Here is a 23,226-nt window from a genome sequence, read left to right on the forward strand (position 1 = left end):
CCTAGAAACAACTCTTTCTATCAATCTCTACCTTGTTAGCTGATTGGAAAAACGCAATTGATTGGTCGGATAAAACAAGATTTTAACATTTTTATTACTTAAAAATTAATAAACAATTTGTATATGGATTTTTCCATGTCACAATACTTCCAAAGTATCAAAATGTACAAATAGTGAAGAGACTAAACTAAAACTATATGGTTCTTTTAAAATTGCCGAAATATTCAAAGAATGCACATTTCTGATATCAAGTTATTTTGAGTAAAAAAAGGACTCTTGTTGTTTGGAGCTCTTTTGAATGAATTATTGCACCATTGTTGAGCATTTAAATACTACTGAGCTTAGATTTTTGCAGTTAAGTAACTAGTAAGTAAGACTTGACTAGCTAGTAAGGATCTTTAGTAAAAAAACGAAAAAGCCAGCGCAAACGAATATCGTATTTACAAAGCATAGGCACAACAATGAAAACTACAGTTTATCCTCATCTTCTCGCAGAGTATGTTACACACAACCGAAGGGATCCCAGAATGACAAGTTACCGGTTTCAAGCCATTTGAAATTTGTAAGACGTTTGCGACACTTCTAATCAGAATTAGACTGTTTCGAGTCGCAAACAATTTTAACCCGGCAACTCAAACTCGACTTTGATCAATCAATTTTGGGTCACATAGAAGTGCTAGTTTGAATATTGGATTCGGCGTCGGCAGTACTTGCAGTAAGTTGTTGCGAGTTGACCGAACTCATCATTTGACTCAATGGACTCCCAGTTCCACTTCCCCCTGGGGGCACCAGATTGGAGAACCTACTCGACCTCTTTCTCATCAGCATCGACTTGATTTTGGCAATGGTGATGATGTTCGCGGTGTTCACTTTGCTGACTGAGTTCTCTATGTCGGCCGACGAGATACTCACCACAGCTCCTCGATTGGTCTTGTGAGCTGGGATCGTTCCCTCGTACGACATCAGCCAGGGGTGTTCCCGAATTTGGTTTCCCGTGATTCTATAAATGAATTTGAACGGAATATTGCGCTTACTAGTAGGAATGGTAGCTCTAAGGGTAAATCATGGCATTAAACAACTCAACTCATTTCCCCCCAATAGAAACTGCGGTTAAATGGAAAGTCATGCTCGGATTTTTTACAGAAGCAAGATGAACAGTTAGGTTATCTCGAACTATCAGTTGACAAAATTATTTATCAGCCATCCAAAAATGGCTGGTAACCAAGGTAGTCGGAAACTAAAATATGCCCCCTTATGAATTCTACTCACCCTCTTAAAGCTTTAATGAGCTGTTACCTTAATTTGGGGTCTTTTTCTAGAAGGCGTGCAATCATATCTCTGCATTCATCCGAAACTGGAGGTCGTTTCGGAATGATCAAGGGCTGCTTCGCTATATTCTCATACAATTCCATCCTCGTTTCCCCTGTGAAAGGTATGTCTCCAAATACACATCCATACAAAGTCACGCCTAGTGCCCAGATATCCACTGGCATACCTCTCGCTTCGTCCGTTGAGTCCAGATCGACCAGCTCTGGAGCTAGGAATCCAGGGGTTCCTTTCGTTCCCTTGACTATATCGTCGTCTCCGTGTAGTTCAATGGACTCTCCGAGGTCGGCTAGTTTAGCATTGTCTTCAGCATCAACAAGGATGTTTTCTGGCTGAAATAGATTTGATACGATCAAATATTGAAAAACATTCGTTTCCCAGAAATCTCAGAGAAGAGAATTTGTAAATCTTAGCCTCAAATTAATTTAGAAAAATTAGGTCTTTTTAAGTTCAAACCAACGAAGCCAATAGACAGTTGGAAAAGAGTCAATGAACGCAAGTAAACAGAAAAAACTGACTTAATTTTGAAAAAAATCGATGCCGTTAAAGCACTTTGAATTTCTGAACAATTTATGATTGAGCAAATTGGATTACTAGGTAAAATTTATATTCCGCTGGAAAATCTGAAAATTAAATTCCATATCAGAAAAGAGAAATGAATGCTAGAGATTAGTTGCTCTTATTGTTGCGCTTTTTGATTCGGATTTATTGCTTGAAATATTTGACCTTCACCATCAAAATGGCCGAAAATAATCCAAAAAATTACGTTGATTTATTGAAAAATCTTCCCCCAGATTCCATTATTGACCCTAAATTAATGATTCCTATTATCACTAGCCTTTTGGCAAGAGTTGACTCTCTTGAAAATGTATTAAATGAAAGAACCCAGGAAATAATTGACTTAAAAAACAATGTTTTTGATCTCGAAAAGCGAGTAAATTTTCAGGAAAGATATTCGAGCAAAGATTGCTTAATTGTTTCAAATTTTGATATCAACCCATACTCCCCCAACCTGATTTCTGACATGTGCAACCTAGTTTACCATTACTTTGGTGGCTATGTATTATCACCGGGAGCTATCAAGGCATGTCATCTTCTTCCGACGCGCAAGGATTCTGGTAAGAATGTTCCAATCATTTTGAAATTTGTCTATTTTTCGGACAAAGATGAGATTTTCGGAGGGAGGCGTATGTTATCTGGGCAGAAGGGCGTTCTGGGAAAAAGTTTATTCATAAATGAACGGTTGCCGAAATCAGATATGGAAATTAAAAGGAAATGCGATAACATGAATCTTATTACAACGACACATAACTGCCAAGTGAAAGTTTTTTGCCAACGACCAAATGGCTCATTTTATTCCCAAAGTGTAAATAGTCGTGCTGGCGTGGAACAACTAGCTAAAACTGCAGCCAAAAAACAGATCAGTCAAAACCGGCCAAGACCTCACAACTATCCTCAAGCAGTTCAAAATACCTTCATTACTGGGCGCCATACTGGTGCTCAACTAAATACCAATTCAACTCCTGGTATTTCGAGGAGATGGTCAGAGAGGAATTTATCGCCAGCAATATTGAATCTTGATAATCAGGCCTCGAAAAAATTAAATATTGAAAATGAATCAAGCGCTCAATATAGAAAAAACAGTAACAGAAGAAGCTAACAAATAAATTCAATCAACTTGACAAAAGTCTTATTTTTTTGAAATGGAGAGAAATGTAGAAGAACGTCATATGGGCGACTTAAGACAGTTTTTTGTATTTTTCAAATATAAGGTCCCTCAGATGCCATCATGACCAACTCGTTATAGATATTAATCAGTTAGAACAAAAACCTTTGATTATTGCGCTATGCGAAACCTGGCTGTGTGATAACGATTATCTGAATCTCTATCATCTTGATGGCTACCATCCCTTAATTTCTAAACACCGGAAATATCAACGAGGTGGGGGGTGTGCGTTTTATGTGCGCGACGATGTGAATTTTCAGTTAAACAGTGTAGAGGTTAATTTCGAATGCATCAACATATCTATCGTGTATAAATCAGTCAAGACTAATATTTCCGTTGTCTATAAACCCCCACAGAGCAAAAATGAGGTTTTTTTTGGATCACTTTGAGAATTACCTTCTGTACTTAAATGCTTTGAAAACTAATTTTCTTGTTTGTGGAGATTTTAATATCGACACTTTAGATTGCAAGCCAATTTCCAAATCTTATATTAATCTAATTAAAAGCTGTGGTGCTCATATTTTGAATAGAGATCCAACTCGCATTACTCCAACATCGAGTAAATGTATTGATCATTTAATTGCTAATTTCGACGCCAACGTAAAAACACTAGATTCAACTATTTCTGATCATTTTCCCGTAATTATATCAGGTTACGTGAATGTTGATCCGCAAGAAAAGCAAGATTACTGCTATAGAAATCTTAAAAATCTTTACCGTGACGATAATATTTATAAATATTTGTTCCTCTTAGAAAACAAATTGTCAAAATTTTATAAGCTTAGTGATCCCAATGAGAAATTTTGTCTGTTAGTTGAATCCATAGTTTCATCAGTTGATCGTTTTGCTCCCTTAGAAAAAACGAAATCACAAAAACAGTCATGGGTTACCGATTCAACCAAAAAGATCCTCAAAAACCGCGATCGGCTTTTCAGTAAGTGGGTACAAAAACCTACTGAATTGGATAAACTGAAATATTCTCAAGCTAGAAATTTAGCAACCAAGGTAATAAGAAATGAAAAAAGAGTTAATTACGACAAAAAAGTTGGAAATGGTAGAAAGTCGAAAACGCTGTTCCAGGCCTTTGATGAATTTTGCAAAGGAAACTCCAAAAACACGAGTTTTTTTGCTGCTGATGTTTTTAATGAATTTTTTGCCTCAATTGGCGAGAAACTGAGAAACCCTGAATTTGATTACAAACAAGCGTTGGGTTATGTAGATCGCATCAAAAAATCAATGGTTTTTTATGAAATTACCCACAAGGAAATTGAAAATGCCATTTATATGTTGAAAAATGAAGGTTCAAATGGTCATGATGGCATAAATAACAAAATTATAAGAGTATCGCTCCCTGTAATTTCTGTAAGAATTTGCAGCCTTTTCAACCAATGTGTTGAGAGTGGTTATTTTCCTCAAGGCTTAAAAGTGGCAAAAGTTATTCCCCTTTTCAAGGGAGGTTTAAAAGAATCTTTGGAAAATTATAGGCCTATCAGTTTACTCAGTTCACTCAGCAAAATTTTCGAAAGGATAATATTCAATAGATTGTATAACTTTGCTAACAAGCAGAAGATTCTTTATGAGAAACAATTTGGATTTCAAAAGAAAAAGTCATGCGTGGACGCATTAATCGAATTCACCGAACTTATTAGAGAGGGATGGGACAAAAAATTGGTTGGTCAATCATGCCTTGTTGATCTCAAAAAAGCATTTGTTACCATAAATCATGATCTTCTTGTGGCAAAATTGGAAAAATACGGCTTTAGAGGCCGGATTTTTTGTCTTCTGAAAAATTACTTTGCAAACCGGTTTCAATTTGTTCAAACTGATGATAAAATATCTTCTAGTCGCTCTATGTCATGTGGAGTACCACAAGGGTCAGTTTTAGGTCCGTTTTTGTTTTTAATATATATTAATGATCTTCGGAAAATTGCTGAAGGATCTGAGGTTGTTCTATTTGCTGATGATACTACAATATGCAATGCAGAAAAAAATTGTTGCGATAGCTTTGATAGTTCGTTAAATAAAGTGGATAGATGGTTCAAAACGAATGGACTTTGTGTCAATCCTGGTAAAACTCAAATAATGATATTTGGTAAAAACTTTTCAAAAGATTACTTTGCTTTTGGTACTACAGTTTAAATTACAAATGTGCGTAAATATTTAGGCATTTTTGTTGATAAGAAACTTACTTTCAAATTGAACATGTGTGCAAAAAGTTAACTAAATTTTGTGGCATTGTCTGGAAAGCTAGGTATGTTTTTTCCAAACAGCAGATGCTTCGCTTCTACAAAGCATATGTAAATCCTACAATCACTTATGGAATTTTAATATACGGCAATACATCCCAATCTCACCTTACCGAGATAATGAAACTACAAAAAATAATCTTGAGAGCAATTTTTTTCAAACGTAGATATGAATCAATTAAAGAAATTATGGACAAAAACAAATTGCTTACTGTTTTTGATTTATACTTTTTTGAGATGTTTAAGTACTTGTTTATGGAATTGCGATCGGACAGAAAAAATGGTTTTCTGTCTCAAATTTACTCCAAAAAAAGTGGACCATGTACCAAGAGTAAAGCGAAAGGCTTAATTAAAGTGCCAAAATTTTCTACTACCGCTAAACAGAGATCGCTTACAGTTAGAATTAAGCAGGCGTTTAACTATTTAAAGCAAAATGACTTGATACCTGTTAATAAACATGAAATGTCAGAAGTTAGTTGTTTGAGACTCCATAAACAGTTTTTTCAAATTTACATAAAAGACAATCAAGACCTCTATAAACTGTTTTTTAATTTCAGCCCTTAATTTATTTTGTTTGTTGAGTTGATGCTGGCTGTCTTCTCTTTACTCTCCAGGATATCCTACTCGATGAGCAGTACTGCTCTTTAGGATCTCCCTCCAGGCATAATATATTGCTTTTGGCGTTGTATATGTAGCTGGTAAAGTAATTCAAATTTCAAATATTCGAAACCTTCACATTTCTGCTTTTCGGTGGTGGAGTTTGCCTTCATTTTAACAAAGGAAATGAACTGAAATTAAAACGAAACCAATAGTCAAACCGCGAATAAGTATATTTGAGCCTGAACAAATTCAAGGCTTAATTTTCAAGTCTAAAAAAATCATCACGACCTATGTTACTGCGTTCATCGACTCTTAAAAGCTAGGTTTTTGTAAATAGTTTAAACCAAGAAATCCAACAAACAGTTGGAAAAGTGTCAATGAACGCAAGTAAACACAAAAAGTACTAACTTGTTTTTGGAAAAATCTCTTTCGAAATTCGAAGAAAAAAAGTGGATGTCCTGATACAGTTAGCTCAAGAAAACTTACTTAGTTGGCTAGAAGCTTGCTGAATACGCAAAAATAATTAGACTGGTTTGTGTTCATTGGGGAATCGAAAACGTCGGAAATTGTCAATTTAAATTTAAAAAGGCAACATAACTCTCGTCAAATACTGCGAATTGGTCCAAGGATTTTAGCAGACCGTTTTTTTTTAGCAGACTCAGAATAATTATAAAGTGCAATAGCTAACTTCAACCGCCGCATTGGAGACGGCTTGCTCCGCTTCAATTCAACACGAGTTTTGCCGCTAATTTAGACCGTTGTTTTTGAAGTTGAAAGTTTTTTTGACAAATCGTGAAATTATTGATTTGACTGGGGAAGCTTGGCCCCAGACTGAGTGTCTTTTTGGGTCTGTCAATCAAGCATCCACCACTTTATTACGTTGGGCTCCTAAAAGACTCATTTTTCACTTTTTATGCTAAAAGATTGGTCGTAATAAAGTGATGGATGATTGATTGACAGACTCAAAAAGACGCTCAGCCTGGAGCCAAGCTTCACCAACTAAGTCAATTATCTCACGATTTGTCAGCAAAACTATCAACTTCAAAAACGCAACAATCTAAATTAGAGGCAAAACAAAGATTTACGCGCACAATAAAACTCGTGTTGAATTGAAGCGCAGCGAGGCAAGCGGTCGCTAATAGCCAATGCCGCGTTTGAAGTTAGCTATCACACTTTATAATTGCTCTGAGTCTGCAAAAAAACCGGTCCGCTAAAAACCGGTCTGCTAAAATCCTTAAACCAATTTGCAGTTTTTCACGAGAGTTATGTTACCTTTTTAAATTTAAACTAGCGTGTACCGCACCTCCGGTGCTTCGAATTTTCAAAAACTCAAAAAAAAAACTTTTCTTTGAGTGTACTCTGACAGCACCCAATTACAGGGTTCGTAATTAAAAATTTTGCAATGTTTTTTATTCAAGTTTTTTATACAAATTTTGAAGAACCATAAAATTTTGTAAGTTTTATGCAAGTTCTTCGAAAAATTTAAAATGAACTAAAAAACGTCACATCTGGGAAACTGAAAGCAATTGAGCAGTCGCATTTGAAAGCAAGATTTGCAACTCTTGAGAGTAACTTCAAATTTTAAAAAAAATTTCATTCGATTTCTTAAATCAAACTTTGAAAAAACCATAAAAATTTGTGACATTTTTATATCTAAGTATAAAATGTATTAAAAAACGTCACATCTGGGAAACTGAAAGCAATTGAGCAGTCGCATTTGGACGCAAGATTTGCTACTTCTGAGAATACTCTTACAGTACCCAACTACAATGTTGAGAAAATAAAATTCATTGATGGCAATATTCGCAATCATTGAAAAAACAACTACAGGGTTGGGAATTTCACTTTAATAAACTTAAACTATTTTGTAATTTAAGTTTTCCGAAAATTTCAAAAAATCACAAAATTCGTCGTATCTCTTATACAAAAATGATTTGGGCATTCTTAATTGGAGGCCAATATTGCGACCCCTGAGATTACTCTGACAGCCCCCCCCCCCCCCTCCAACTACAGGTTAAGAATTTCGAACTTTCAAAAAAAATTAAATTAATTTTCATGAAAATTTTTTTGAAAAAATCACAAAAAAGGTCATATCTGGAAAACCACAACGATTTGAGCAGCCATAATCAAAGGCAAGATTCGCAACCCCAGAGAGTACCTTTACAATATCCAACAACAGGATTGAGATCTTCTACTTTTTGGATTTTTTTAAAATCTAAGTTTTTGAAAAAATCATAAAAAACGGCATATCTCGAAAACTACAAGAATTTGAGAAGTGAGAAGTTGAGGCAAGATTCGCAACCCCTCTCAGAGTACCCTGGGGGTTGCAACACATGCAAAAATAATACGTTGAAAAAGCTTAAACATGGCGAGATAGTGAAGCCCGCATTTAAATATATAATAGATAGATAGATAATAGATGAAAGTTAAAAAATTAGGCGACGGGTAGACAGACATAATCAAATTAATTTAAAAAGCAGGTATACAGACAGACAGACTTAATTTGGCCTTGCAAAAAATACTGAAAAATTAATGACCTTGCGAAAAACTAAATGAAAAATTTTCTTAAGCATTGCAATATATGCTATAGCTTAAACATGAAAAAATTCATTCGTTGAACATGCAAAATTATTATGCTTAAGCATGGGAGATAGCTGTCACTCGCATTTAAATATAGTATAGATTGGCAATTTCCGCCGTTTTCGATTCCCTGATGAACAATTAAACTAGTCTAAATATTTTTGCGTATTCAGCAAGCTGTAAACATACTTCTGTGCTCAATTATCAGGTTTAATAAAATCACAACAATCAACTATCTGTTAGGGGCATGTGTACTTGTAAATCGCAACAAAAATTACCAAATAACAATGAGACAGAGACCAGTGCTCTAAATTAATTTGGATGTAGAAACTGTCAGCTCAAGTTTATTATTTTCTGCTATATGTGGGTAAAATTATCTTTTCTATTTCAAATTTCAACAATTTCTACTATAAATAATCCTCATTGGTGTCTCAATTTTAAGCTTCGTTATTGTGAAGTAACTTGACGAGCCATTTTTAACTGAATGTTAAACACAACACTCAGTATGGTTTCTTTATTTTCGGCTGATGTAGTTACACTTAAATCAAACAAATTTTGAGTTTGCTCTTTTTCCATTTAACGAGACTACTCGGAACATTGTTTCGGATTACATAATTTCGGATTCAAAGTCGAAAAGTGAATAGTGGAAAATTATTCTTCCGGTAGAGCTACCATGCTTTTCAATAGAACTATCGTGTAACGCACCAAGGGTGCTTCGCATTTTTCACATTTCATGAAAACTGCACACATTGGAAACCACATCTGCAGGCTTTTAGTGTACTCTGACAGCACCCAATTACATGGCTGATAATTTGATATTTTATGATTTATGATTTTTTTAAATTCCTATTTTCCCTCATCTCGAAAAAATCAAGTCTCGAAAAGTAGAAATATTTGAGTAGTCATATTTGGAGGCAAGATGTACAACTCCTGGAATTACCCTGTCAGAAGCCAATTACAGGGTTGGGGTATTCAAATTTTGAGAATTTTTCGAAACCTAAGTTAATTGAAAACTCATAGAAAAGAAATCATCATATCTCGAAAACTATAAGGATTTGAGCAGTTAAAATTGGAGGCGAGGTTCGCAATACCTGAGAGTAATCTGATAGCCCCCACCTACAGGGTTGGGAAATTCAAGATTTGAAGAAAAAAATAAAAAATCGTAACTTTTCTGAAAACTTTTTGAAAAATCACAAGAAACGTCATATCTCAAAAACTACAAGGAAATGAGCAGTCATATTTGGAGGCAAGATTCGCAAATCCTGAGAGTACTCTGACAGCACCCAATTACAGGGTTGGGAAATTCAAGATATGAAGAAAAAAATTCGTTAACTTTTCTGAAAACTTTTTGAAAAATAACAAAAAACGTCATATCTCAAAAACTACAAGGAAATGAGCAGTCATATTTGGAGGCGAGATTCGCAACTCTTGAGAGTACCCTGACAGCACCCAACTACAGGGCAAGGAAAAATAAAAAAATATATAGAAAAAATGATAAAAAAAAAGATAGAAAAAATTGCAAAAAATAAGATAGAAAAAAAGATAGAAAATCCAGATAAAGATACAGAGAGATTGGAGGCAACCGTTTCACAGTAGTACTATTTTGAACTAAATCGTCGAAACCAAATTAAAATTAGAAGACGGGTAGACAGACACAATCAAATTAATTTGAAAAGCAGGTATTGAGACAGGCCTCGAAAAAAAATCATTGAAAAAGTAATGACCTTGCGGAAAACGAAATGAAAAATCTGAAGCATTGCAATATATGATATAGCTTAAACATGAAAAAATTCTTTCGTTAAACATGCAAAATTTTTAAGCTTAAACATGGGAGATAGCTGTCACTAGCATTTAAATATAGTACAGATAGATAATTGTAAAACGTTTGCTACTGTGTGATCCTTTAGAGATACGTGGAAACTATACGTTCTAATTAGTTTATTAAAAAATCATTGATTCCATTTAGTTCAAATTGTTAAAAGCTTAAAGGTAACATTTTGGCACCATCGGGATCATAGCTTAAAATTGGACATCAATATGTAAAGAACCATTGTAGGTGAAGTTTCAAGGGCAAAATTAGCGGATCTCGCTATCTACCCTTGTATTAACTTGACCTTTCAATTTAACTCCAGGATTATGCTTAATCACATGAGACTCAGTTTTAGTTCATTTGATTTTTGAACCAAAAACACTGAAAAATGGTTAATACAAGATCGCTGGTAATACATCAAAGGTAACAAAAATTCACACGCCAACAACACACAGCAGCATCTCTTTGGAAAGATATATCTAGCTCTAAAACAACTGACAATAATGGCGTAATAGTCACTGGTCCACCTTCTACATCGGTCTTTTATGATTGACACTTTTAAAATAAAACTAACTCAAGTAGAGAAAACTGGGTCGGTATTTAATTTTTTTATTCCGCTGGGAATTCGGAAAATTTAACTTAAACCACTCACGTTTTTACACGCCATTTGTACTTCTGTTATTGGAGAGGCCTTCATTTTAGCAAATGAATTTAAAGTGAGCTTAAAAAGTCTAATTGCGCAAAACTCTAATTGCGACATCACAACAATGACCAAACGTACTTGCAGACCCCCTATTATCCCTCCATTTCGAAATAATCAGCTCTCCAATTCAATCGGAGGCTAAAAGAGAGCAACAACAACAACAACAGCGTACACATCGATCAAGCACACACATACCTTGATGTCTCTGTGAATGATATTCTGGTGGTGCAGGTACTCCATGGCCAAGAAGGTGTGAACAAAATACTTTTTGGCCTTTTCTTCGCTCAGCACTTCGTCCGTGGGGAACTCGGGTGCGATGGGGCCTCCGGGAAGGAACTCGAATACCATGCAGAGGTCGTCCGAGTTCTCGTCATCGTACACTTCGAACAACTTCACAATGTGTGGGTGGTCCAGCTTCTTCAAGATGGATATCTCAGCGTATACTTGATCCAACGGAGTTCGCACCTTAAATTTAAAAATCACATCCTTATTTTAAGAAATTTTTCCAAAAATTCAAAACTTTTGAACCACAATATGTTTATGAATGTTTTCGTCATAATTACATAATTTATTGTCAAAACAATTTCAAAAAACTTCCAAGACATTCAATTTGATCCCTCGCGTGAGCAATCCTTGCTAAGATAGAACAGTCAATAACTAAATATCGGCGATCGACAAACTAAGCAAACCAAGTTGGTTTAGTAATCTGACTTACAGGCCCAGCATTTCTTGGAAAGCGCCGCGAGAATCCCGCCTTCTTCTGCAAAGCCCTCTTGGATACAATTTTTACGGCATACTCTTTCTCGTTGTCTTTTGATATACACAATTTCACCAGACCAAATGAGCCTCGGCCCAAGTTTTCCGACAACACGAAGTTGTCTCGAAGTTCAGTCGCATATCCGTCGTAGTGATCTGAGTCTTGCTGTTGGGTACTTCCATCGTGGTTTTTTGCCATTATTTCTGCTTCGGATTGAACGGCAGCTATGAATTCGCTTTTGTCAACAGGAATGCCAGGCGAGCAAATTTGCGCGCTTCCTCTTTGACGTGAGAAGCGCCGCGCATAATAAGGAAAGAGATACGTCTTTAATGATTTTCACTTTTGCTTTTGAAGATAAATTTGATCCCTTTTCTTCAAATATTTTCCCCGTTTTTGATTAATGATTTGTATAGCTAATTTGTCCTGAGTTTCTGGTTTTTGAAGTGAATTAGCATTTCTAGGAGCAGGATTGATCATGAACTGGATAATTTATAGTCCCATCGTAGGAATAATAAGAAGCACACGGAATAAATTTAAATTTTATAAATATTGGCCGATGTAAGTGTGAGGTGTTGGGTTAGTGTCTGTCTGCATTGGCATTTTGTTTTATTGGTTACAGTTAATAGTCATTAGTTTCTGAAAAACAAGCTGATTGATTAGTGAAACATGATTAGTATTTCTTAATTGGAAAAATGCACATGATGGCAAAAATGTAAATAGGTTGATTCCAAATGCACATTAAACCATATTAAGTAACATATATATTCATATAACAATCAATGCAATTTTCGTTTTCAATTTGTACAATGGCTCAAAACAGCAATTTAATTCATAAAAACTGAGGAATAATTTGAAAAAGTCTAAGGCTGAGCTATGACGGTGGCGGGAGAACTGCTAGGTACTTGATTCTGTTGATGCAAATGGGCTGCTGCTGTTGTGTTGTTTGTTTGCGATGGGTATGCTGGGTGGTTGTTGACGTCACTTGGTGCTGTAACGTACTGATGGTGATGAGAGAGCATAAAATTGCCGACTACTTTCTCAAACGCTGCAGACTTTATTGTTTCCCCATTATTGTAGAATGGATTTGACACTGCCTCGCCGTATGCGTTGTGTAGCTTCTAAATTTAACAAAAAACAACAGCAACAATGACAGAAGCAACACAATAGGGTAGGAGAATATGCCTTCTTGTATTCCTTAATTCGCTTCCTAATCCCTTTTAACACAACAATCACTTCGCTTTGATTGGTATGAACACTCGCTGCACAGACTCCATACAGAGCACTAGTGTCACTGACATTTACAGAGAGAATAGTTCTCAAACCGTATCTTTTTTCAACGGCTTAGATGTTTTAACATGGATTTAATTAAGCCAACCAACAGTTCAAAAATGACGACGAGCTCAAATGAATAAAAGAAAACAATCACTGATTCTTAAACATTTTTCTTCCAAAGAAAAATCTATCACTTTCTTGCAGCTCAAAACCTTTTCGTCACAAACGCTTTTCCAAACACAGGCAAAGTGGAGAATCGGACCACATGAGATACAACAAAACATATCTTGCCAAGCTAGCCGACAGAAAATGAGACGAACGCCGCATAAGTACGCAACAACAACTATGCCGATGATACTTGGCTCGAACAATGAATTTTTTGAAAGCTTTTAAGTCCTACTACCAGGGATGCGTAATAATATATTGCAATACTATTGTGTACCCGTTACCCAATATATTGTATTGGTTCTACCCTGCCAATCAATTATTGCAATAATTGCAATTAATTGCCGGATCCTCTGAGAAAATTTATTTTTTGGGTAACACTGTGAATTAAAAAAATCAACCACGCGTAATTATTTTATCTACAACAGAAATGTCCCAAAAACGCTTGTTAGCATAGAGAAAAAAATTGTTTGCTCGTATGGGGAGTGCAGTCAAAGGCTTTAGGCATGGCTGTGTTCTGAAACCAAGTGATGGCTGAAATGAGTCAATTTGCGTCAGCAACACTTCCGGCCAATCACTGGCAGTTGCGGTGTTTGCACGCTTTGATCATATTGTTACACTATATTGTTGACAGGACAATCAATTATTGTATTGTATGAAAGCTGACAATCAATTATTGTAATATATTATATTGCAATATATTGTGACCGCAATATATTTTTACGCATCCCTGCCTACTACACGTCCATGCATCAGCTTGTGGTCAAATGATGCAATAAGAGACGACTCATTCGATACAATATAAGACGAAGCATTTTGAATTGAATAAAGCGGGAAAAAATGAAACACAGATGTCAAGCAGAGCCTCGAACCACTTGCAATAAACACAAACATAGTCTGACAAACTAGCCGACAGAATATGAGACGAAAGCCGATTTGTTTTCCTTTCGAAAAAATTGATCAAAGCTTTCATATCTTTGTCTTGTTGTTCCGACTTTCGAAACGAAAGTGACGGAATATTTGTGCTCGGGGTGGGTTTTTTTTTCTTCAGACAAATTTCGACTTTTTAACTAGCCATTTTTGACGGAATTTTTTAATACTATTCTAAAGGTATTGTTGTCCTGAGCTCAAATTTGAAAAGATATTTCAACTGTGACCGTTTTTCGTAAAGTTATGGGGGTTTAAAGATTGCCATTTTGACCAATTTGGGACAATTAACGCGCGATATATTTCGCGCTATTAACGCGTAAGCGGAAATTGTTCCAAATTGGTTAAAAGAAGCTTATTTGCCATAATTGATTTGTAACAAGAAGCGAAATCTATCCTTTTGTACTTTATATGGCGTCTGGGGCGATGATTTCATTTAAAAAAATTTCTTTTTTTTATTTCATTTAGTTTTTTTTATGTAACTGCTGCTCGATAAACCTGAAAAGGCAGTCGGAACATTCAGGGCTTTGCCCTGATTCGAGCAGTCTTGTTATGTTTTAATCAAAGATCAATTCAGGAAAAACATGCAAGACAATTGAACGATAAAACAGCATCTAGTAAAACTTAAGAAGCGGTCACAAGGCGAAAATTCTTTAGAAGTTGTCGTTGAGCCGGAAAAGTGCTTTCTTAGAAAACCTCCTTTTTCGAAACATACAGATGAAAAAATTAATCGTTTGCTTATCAGCGACGAACTACAATCACTAAACCGTAACCTTTCAAGTCAAAAAACTAAAAAAAAAAATTGAAATTAAAAAACAGCAAACTGAATTCAGATTCGCTAAAACTAAAAACGGCGTACCAAACAAACTTCGAATACAACGGGTATCCAGAAATCAGAAAAGGCCAAAACATGCACGTTGAATGATTAAGTACAGATCTGGAGAAGCCCACGAGTTTCAGTCATCCTGTGAACAAAGTTATTCACGGAAAAAGTAATTAGCTGCAAATAATTATAACTAGCGTTTAACGCACCTTCGGTGCTTCGAAATTTTTCGACAACTCATGAAAAACCGCATATATTGGAAACAACATCTGCAAACTTTTAGTGTACTCTGACTGCACCCAATTACAGGGTTGGTAATTTCGAACTTTTAATTTTTTTAAATTCCCATTTTAAAAGCGTCATTTCGAAAAGTTAATGGGCCTCTGCGGAAATTTGGAGGCCAGATTTGCAACCACTGAGAGTCCCTAAGAGCACCCTACTATAGGGTTAGGAATCCAAAACTTAGTGAATTTTTTTAAAACTAAGTTTCCAGAAAAAAAAGAAAAAAAAAACGTCTTATCTCGGCAACTAAAAGAAGTTGAGCATTCATATTAAGAGGCAAGATTTGAGACGCCTGGGTGTACGCTGAGAATAAGATTGTATCTTCATCAAGTTAGTAGTTTCACATTTTTTGAATTTCTTTTTAGATAAGTTCTTTGAGAAATTTTAAAAAAACCAAAAAACGTCACATCTCGGAAACTAAAAGCATTTGAGCAGTCGCGTTTAGCAGTCGCATGTGGCAAGATTTGCAACTCTTTACAGTACCCTGACAACACCGAACTATAGCGTTGGGAATTTCAGAAATTGCGAAAAAAGAATTAATATAAGTTTTCTGAAAACTTTGAAAAAATCACAAGAAGCGTCACATCTCGAAAACTTCAAAGAATGAGAAGTCATGTTTGGAGGCAATGTTCGCAATATTTGAGATTACTCTGACAGCACCCATCTACAGGGTTGAAAATTTCAGATTTTTCAGAAAAAAAATTAATATAAGTTTCTGAAATTTTTTTGAAAAAATCACAAAAAACGTCATATCTCGAAAACTACAAGGATTTGAACAGTCAGATTTGGAGACAACATTTGTAATTTGTAACTCCTTAGAGTACTCTGATAGCACCCAACTACAAGGTTGGGAATTTCAAATTTTGAGAAATAATTATTTAATATTTTCTGAAAATTTTTAAAAAATCACAAAAAACATAATAGCTCAAAAACTACAAGGATTTGAGCAGTCATATTTGGAGGCAAGATTCGCGATCCTTGATAGTACTCTGACAGTACCCAACTACAGGGCTGGGAATTTCAGAACTTAAAAAAAATTTAAGTTTTCTGAAAAAATCACAAAAACCGTCATATCTCGAAAAGTACAAAGAATTGAGCAGTCATATTTGGAGGCAAGATTCGCAATCTCTAAGATTACTCAGAAAGGACCCAACTACAGGGTTGGGAATTTCAGATTTTGCAAAAAAAAAATTAAAATGAGTTTTCTGAAAATTTTTGAAAAAATCACAAAAAACGTCATATCTCGAAAACTACAAGGATTTGAACAGTCATATTTGGAGGCAAGATTTGTAACTCCTTAGAGTACTCTGACAGCACCCACTACAGGGTTGGGAAATTTAAGTTTTGTAAACAACTTTGTTATTTGAAATTGATGAAAATTTTTGAAAAAAACCTCAAAAATCGTCTTATCTCCTTAACTAAAATGATTCGATTATTCAAAACTGGAGGCCAAATTCGCAAACCCTATTTCGATATTGGGCTGCTTAATTTAAGCTCGGTAAAATAACAACTAAAATAAAATAGGAAAATCGAAAAAAATTCTTAACCATTGCAATATACGATATAGCTTAAACATGCAAAAATAATACGTTGAAAAAGCTTAAACATGGCGAGATAGTGAAGCCCGCATTTAAATATATAATAGATTTGAGACACGAGTGTTCAATTTTAACACAGAGGCGAAACGGAGTGGAAAAATTAGTGGAAGAAAAATACTTGCACCATTAGAAACTTTAAAAAGAGCTTTCAAAACGCTAAAAAAGAAACAAATCTTTCTTCGGGACATAAGCAGACAAAAATTAGCAGACACCAAAGCTCAAAATATTAGAAAATTTCACCGTTCCCACAAAAAAAACAGGTCCCGACTGGAATCGAAATTCTGAGATTTGTCATTTCGAGCACTGCACCAAATACACAGAATACTCCTGTTCAAAAATTTTTAATGAACAGCATAAAAAAAATCAAAAATATAAGCAAAACTTTTTGGAAATCACTAAGTTGCCCAAAACCGGAATACGCTGAATGTTTTTTATTTGAGTAAAAATGCCCAAACTTTAGGTAGATTTGGTGCTGCGGCAACGAAGCCGGCAAAAAAAGCACACAAACAAAGACCGCGAATGAACGTCTCACTTTTGATTTCATACAAGCCAAAGGTTAAATGATTCAAGTGATTCTGTAAAACTAGTTAGCGACCCAAAAAAGTATATTCCGGTTTGATAGCGCTTGCTAATCGCAAGAGTAATTAGGCATGTTAATAGGCACACATGCCAATAGTACGGTCTCCCAGTTATTCAACTGTTCAGGCGGCACAGCCAAACTCCCTCAAGATGTAATTACTAAGTAGAATGGAGGATACCGCCCTCTGGCGCTTACAACAGCATAGCTGAACACACTAGCAATTTGGACGAACTCAAGTGTTAAATCGAGATCTTGAGAAGCAGCCGATAAATCGACCGATATCAACATTATACGATTCGTTCACGCTATAGCACTCGAAGCGCATATATTGGACTGTATATAAAGATTTTAGGACTGTTTTTAAAATGAATGTATTGCACATGGGCCGAGTTAGCTTCAGTCAAATTCAGACTTTCACAAAATCAAAATAAGAATTTTGTGGAAACTAGATAAACAGTCTACCTAAAAAAGTAAAAATTCAAGTCGTACGCTTTTACTCAAGAACGCACAAAACATCATACCTTGAACATAGAAAGAATGTCGTGGTCTTTGATAGACAGATTTGACGAATCCATGAGAATGACAAACTTCACTTGACAATTTGTTACATAACCATAAACCTAAACACAATATGCTGAAATCCCGCTGAGATCCATTGCAGCCAAAAAAACACAAATTTTTCATTGCCGACAACTATGTATCCTTGGGTCTTTTACCAGTCCATGATAAATTAGCACTTAATCAGCAGTACTCCACAAAGGGTTAAAAATAATTAACATAACATAAGTAAGAGAAACTCTTTTTTTTTCAAGTTTTCTCATCAAAAAAAAAGAAAAGCACAGAATGTTTCGGACCACGAAAAAATTATCAAAAGATATTTCGAAAAAGCTCATGGATAAAATTTTGGAATCCTATCATAAACAACAGCTGAAACTAAGTAAATCAACTTAAGAAAATCAAATCTCAACAAAAAACAATAAATTGTAAAATTGTAAAACAAAGTTGAACACAGAGGCGAAGTTGCACTTCGCATATGCACGCAAAATTAAGACCAATAACGCTACTGGGAAAAACTGAATGAGTAAAACTTTGAGTCTACAAAACTTCTTGTGATGCACGCCAATTATAAGCGTACATAATTGCTAGGTGATGCAAGCCAATTATGACGCATTAGCAGTACCAGTCAATTTGGAAAAAGAAATTTATCAACTAACATGCCTCAATTTATAGAGCGGACACCGTATTTTATTTAGTATAGAAAAAGTTCATTTAAAACATACGACCCTGTCACGGTTCGAACCTCTCATTTTGCTGCTGGTCGCCTTCCATACCTCTACGCTACAGATCCATGACACCTTGAAGCTAATGTGTTATTTGTAATATAATAGTCTGTATTAGTATCCTTAGCATTGGCTGTACTTAATAACTGGTTATTGATCAAAATGAACACATTTTGTCGCAACAATATTTGCGACTTAGGTTGGGAAAAAAAGAGTTCATACTATAACAAAAGCTTTGCTTGTGTAAAAAGCATCAGTAATACTTCATTGAAATTACCTCAGCAAAGATTTGAGCATTAATCTGCAATGATTTTCAAAACATGGTAAAAAAAAGCATTGGGGATACTCTACCGAGAGGCAGATAAATCGAAAAAAAGTTTATATTATCTCCGATAAACCTAAACCATCATTAACAAAATTTCGTGGAAATTCAAATTAAGCTTCAACCACCTGTCTCTCTGGCAGCAAATAAGCATGAGAAATAATTTTGACCTCCAAGCAACACAAAAAGAGATTTCTTAACCGAATAAAATTTAGGACGAATAAAACTATTAAGCAGAAAAAAAAACAGAAAAATATACAAATTCCGGGCTTTTAATTGTACAAATTACATAAGTAAATCAAAAACACTTGCATCTAAGTAAATCAAAAACACTTGCATCTAAGATGGAAATTGCTGACAGAACACGATAATTTCCTAAATTTGCTACGAAGCCGACAAAAGATAAGCAGACAAACAAAAATCCGACAATTCCGGTTTTTTTTGCTCATTTTCATACATACTGAAAAGTCCAGTCGGGACTCGAATACCACACCTCGGGGTAAAAAGGCAACCACGTTTCCCTTTAGGCTAAACAAGAAGCTAGGATTAAGTAATAAAGCAACTTCGCAATTTCTTACAGTGTTACTTGCCGACTAACCTGTAAGAAAAGTTGTTAACGGGAAAAAGTTTTGTTACCGATTACAAGTATTTTGCGCTCGCAAGTTTAATGAGCTGAAATGACGTCGATAGCTTTATTTGAGTTTTCAAGAAATTGAGCTTGTCTTCCTAGTCAGGTAAATAACTGCACGTATTTTTTACAGATTTGTAAGAAAAATTGTTTACGAGAAAAAAAAGTCGTTCCCGATCACAGGTACACCTGCTTTCGCTTGTGCCGAAAGCATCATTCAATAATTTCAGACGTTCATCGAGAATAAAAAAACTGTCGAAAAACATATTAGCCTTCGGCATCTTTATCAAGTGGTGACTAAGCAGAGAAAACTTTGTTAGACCAAGGTCCTCCCCGAAAAAATTTTGTCAGAAAAATTTGTGGAGATTTGAAATTTTATTGATACTTAAATTGAAATGAGGTACAGCAATTTAATGAATAGCTAATTGATATAACACAATTATCCGACAACAATTTGGTGCGACTTTATTTACTTCTGAAAAAGGTTTTCTGCTCTCGAACTGCACTTATTTAGACGTTAAAGATTAAGGCTATTTAAGTGAAGATGACCCCAATTTAGGTCATCCTGCGAACCAAGTTGTTCACGGAAAAAAGTATTGCCCAATTGTAAAAAATACCATTGCTTATCACAAGGGTAAGCAAAATCAATAGTAGAAAGGTTTAAATAGAAGGAATCACACGGCAACAAATGGAGTTCAACGTCCCTCAACAGAGTATAAAAAAATGCACCGAACTATTCTGGACCCGAGCTCCAAAGTTAAGGAAAATGGTACAAAGGCGCCAATAGACAGATGTTTTTGCCAGCAAAAGAAGAATCACAGACCTATATAAAACCTCTCTTGTTCGTGGCAAGTGTTGTACACATGTAGAAACTGCAACCCACTGAAAAACTCATGCTACTTGAAAACTGAGGGATGAAAAAACTTTGACATTGCCCTCAAGCTCGTATTAACCTATACTACTACCACTATTATTGTTGTTGTAACTACACCGATTTCCGTTCCGAACTTCTGATTGAATTAGAGAGATCGATTCTGTTTGAGAGATAGAGAGAGAGAGAGAGTTAGGGAATTTTCGTGGGTCGTCGTCTTTTATAATCTTTCACTGCAGTTCCCCAGGGTCTCTAGCGGTAAAACCGACATAGAAGGGGACCTACCTTTTCCAGTGAAAGCGTCTGTGCTGGTGTCGGTGCCTCCTCTCTGTATAGCAAACTCAAGAGGGAGGTTTGTTTGTCGTTAATGATGCCCGTTCTGGGGCAAAGATTTTCGGCGCGCGTAGAACCGAGTGAAACTCCATGCCCGGTTCAAGCGGGCAGTTTTTATTTAGAGGGAGAACCGAGAAAAATTCCCGTTGCTTAGCGTTATGTGATAAGCTGCAGAGTTTTGGCAGCTTCTTCGGGATTCTGCCATAGGCTATCGATGGTAAGTGATGTAGAGTGTACCCGCCAATTAAACAGATTAGAGGTGTGTGGTCCTGTCTAACAACTTGGGTAGACGTCAAGTATATTGTTATTCCATCTATGGGGGTAACTATTAAGGTGGGTTGAATACCCCGCTCTGAGTTGTGCTGGCGCATATCTGGTTTTCCGATCAAGTTTGTGTTCATTAGCTGATATTATTGGTGGAACTCTGCCAAGTAGCTCGATTGCTATGTTTCACTTGCTATTATTATTATCCCTTACACGCATTTACGGTCCCTCCCTCCTGGTTCTCTTGTTTTTATCTTTTTAGAGGCCGGACGGGAAGGGCCGAGTGGAAAAAAGAGTAGTTACAAGAACAAAACGACCACAATATTGGTAGAAGTAGAAATACAATCAGTAAAGTAGAGACACAATCAGTAATGTGTTCATTTAACACAGAGGCTAGCTGAGTTTCGCAAACACTACCGAGAACACGACCAAGAAGCAGCTCTATCATGTGAAATAAGAAGAAATAAATCCCGAATTAGCAAAAAATCGGCTCGTGTCGGACTCGATTCTGCGACCTAGCAAAATTGAGTCTCACGCACTGAACACTCAGCCACGAATGCATGAAATCCCCAAAATGTAGCCACCAATAACGCAGCTACATATGCTAATAATTGCCAATTCAATGCAGCAAAGTAGCACCAAATACAAAAAGACACAAATTTGCATGCAATAAATTGGAAAGCATGAAGCCAAATTCTGTATACATTATGCAGTTGAAAAATTTACGAGATACATTAAGTGGGAAAATTTCTGAAATCGAGCTTTTTATCATTGTACTGCTGTTTGAAACAAATAACTTTTATCGGTTCATTTGATGAATTAAAAATGCATCTACTTTCTTAACTTTTTACTAATCAAATGTCAAAGTACATATGATATTATAATGCTACCGCAGCCTAAGGATTTTAAAGTTCCACCAAAAGCAGCACTTTTATTTGCGACTTAGGTTGGAAAAAAAGAAAGCTCGTACTAATGCACTTTGCTTCGCAAGTATAAAGATCGATTTGGCAATTCCATTAACAAAAAAGAAAAATTCCGAAGAGATTTAGAATCCTCGATTACGATACACAATACCACTTAGTGCAGTATCATTCTGCACTTTCATTAGTTTTACTTAGTTTATTCAGGTTCACTGTTGAAAAATCTTAACGAGAATTGTAGTTTATAGCGCTCGGAAATGAAACTTTTCACTTTTTCGGTAAAGCAGTTGCACAAAAGTTAATCTATCAAAACTTCTAAGGTGATATCTTTAAAATTCAGCGAAAATTTTTTCGAAAGCAGCTACCGGATATCATTATTATGGCATGTCTTCTGTTGATGACCGAGACACACCGCCGACTTTTTGTACGGTCATCAAACTAGTCTTAAATCTATCTTCCCTCAACATTGACAGAAAAAATTCTCAATCGCACTTTAAATAGTTGTTAAATCAAATTAAGGCTATCACTTTTTACTCGTCAGCCATTGAAAAAACTATCGGCCAAATGTCAAAACTAACTTTAGAAAGAGCGAATCACTTACGTTGAAATCCTGAATCGTCAGAAGATATCCCAGATATGTTTCTCGATTGGAAGCTTCGGTCGCACTGCGTGAGACAGCTACCATTCGCTCTTCAATGACATCCAAAGAGGAGTGAACTATGAAATGGAATTTTAAAGTGTTTTCGTTAGGAATTGTTCGCATGTAAAGAGGATAATTTTGCCTCGCCAAAACAGCCACACAAACGGCCATCTTTCTGAAAAAAATTTATTACCATTCTTTCAGGAAAACAGTCTGTATATAGACAACCGCGTATTCATGTAACAGTCGCCTACTTTAGTCACATATGAGGCTTAAGAAAAATAGGCCCTATAACCATTGGCTCAAGAGTCAGGGACACTATCTCTTGTGTTTTTCCGCCTCAAGAACGGTCGGAGCCAATTCGGTTCGCTTGCGACATGAGACTGGAACCCATTACAGCTTAAAGGCCACTACCAAAATACCCCCCCACTCTAGAAATAAAAACGTCCCCATACTTAGGTCTCGGGATACCCAAAATACATGAACGCCGTTAAAAACCGGGTCGGAACAATCCGCTTAGTTACTTTTTATTGGACAGTGGAACTTTGATCCATTTCAGATGGATCAACCTAA

The 23,226-nt window shown here is 35.8% G+C and overlaps 2 protein-coding genes across 2 annotated transcripts; both read right to left on the reverse strand.

Moving 5' to 3' along the window:
* Positions 1 to 130: 130 nt before the first annotated feature.
* On the reverse strand, positions 131 to 11,954 carry LOC134841101 (calcium/calmodulin-dependent protein kinase kinase 2-like). The gene is made up of 4 exons (XM_063856881.1): positions 11,707 to 11,954; positions 11,187 to 11,456; positions 1,297 to 1,658; positions 131 to 1,000 (listed from the first exon to the last, which is right to left on the reverse strand). The coding sequence occupies exons 1-4, from the start codon at positions 11,944 to 11,946 to the stop codon at positions 664 to 666; spliced, it is 1,209 nt and encodes a 402-aa protein (XP_063712951.1). The 5' UTR covers positions 11,947 to 11,954; the 3' UTR covers positions 131 to 663.
* Positions 11,955 to 12,596: 642 nt separating this feature from the next.
* Positions 12,597 to 22,855, reverse strand: LOC134841102 (trafficking protein particle complex subunit 2-like protein). Its single transcript, XM_063856882.1, has 3 exons — positions 22,615 to 22,855; positions 17,917 to 18,015; positions 12,597 to 12,866 (listed from the first exon to the last, which is right to left on the reverse strand). The coding sequence occupies exons 1-3, from the start codon at positions 22,822 to 22,824 to the stop codon at positions 12,609 to 12,611; spliced, it is 567 nt and encodes a 188-aa protein (XP_063712952.1). The 5' UTR covers positions 22,825 to 22,855; the 3' UTR covers positions 12,597 to 12,608.
* Positions 22,856 to 23,226: the final 371 nt, after the last annotated feature.

The sequence above is a fragment of the Symsagittifera roscoffensis genome, chromosome 3, assembly GCF_963678635.1.
Source record: "Symsagittifera roscoffensis chromosome 3, txSymRosc1.1, whole genome shotgun sequence".
In the NCBI taxonomy this organism is placed as follows: domain Eukaryota; kingdom Metazoa; phylum Xenacoelomorpha; order Acoela; family Convolutidae; genus Symsagittifera; species Symsagittifera roscoffensis.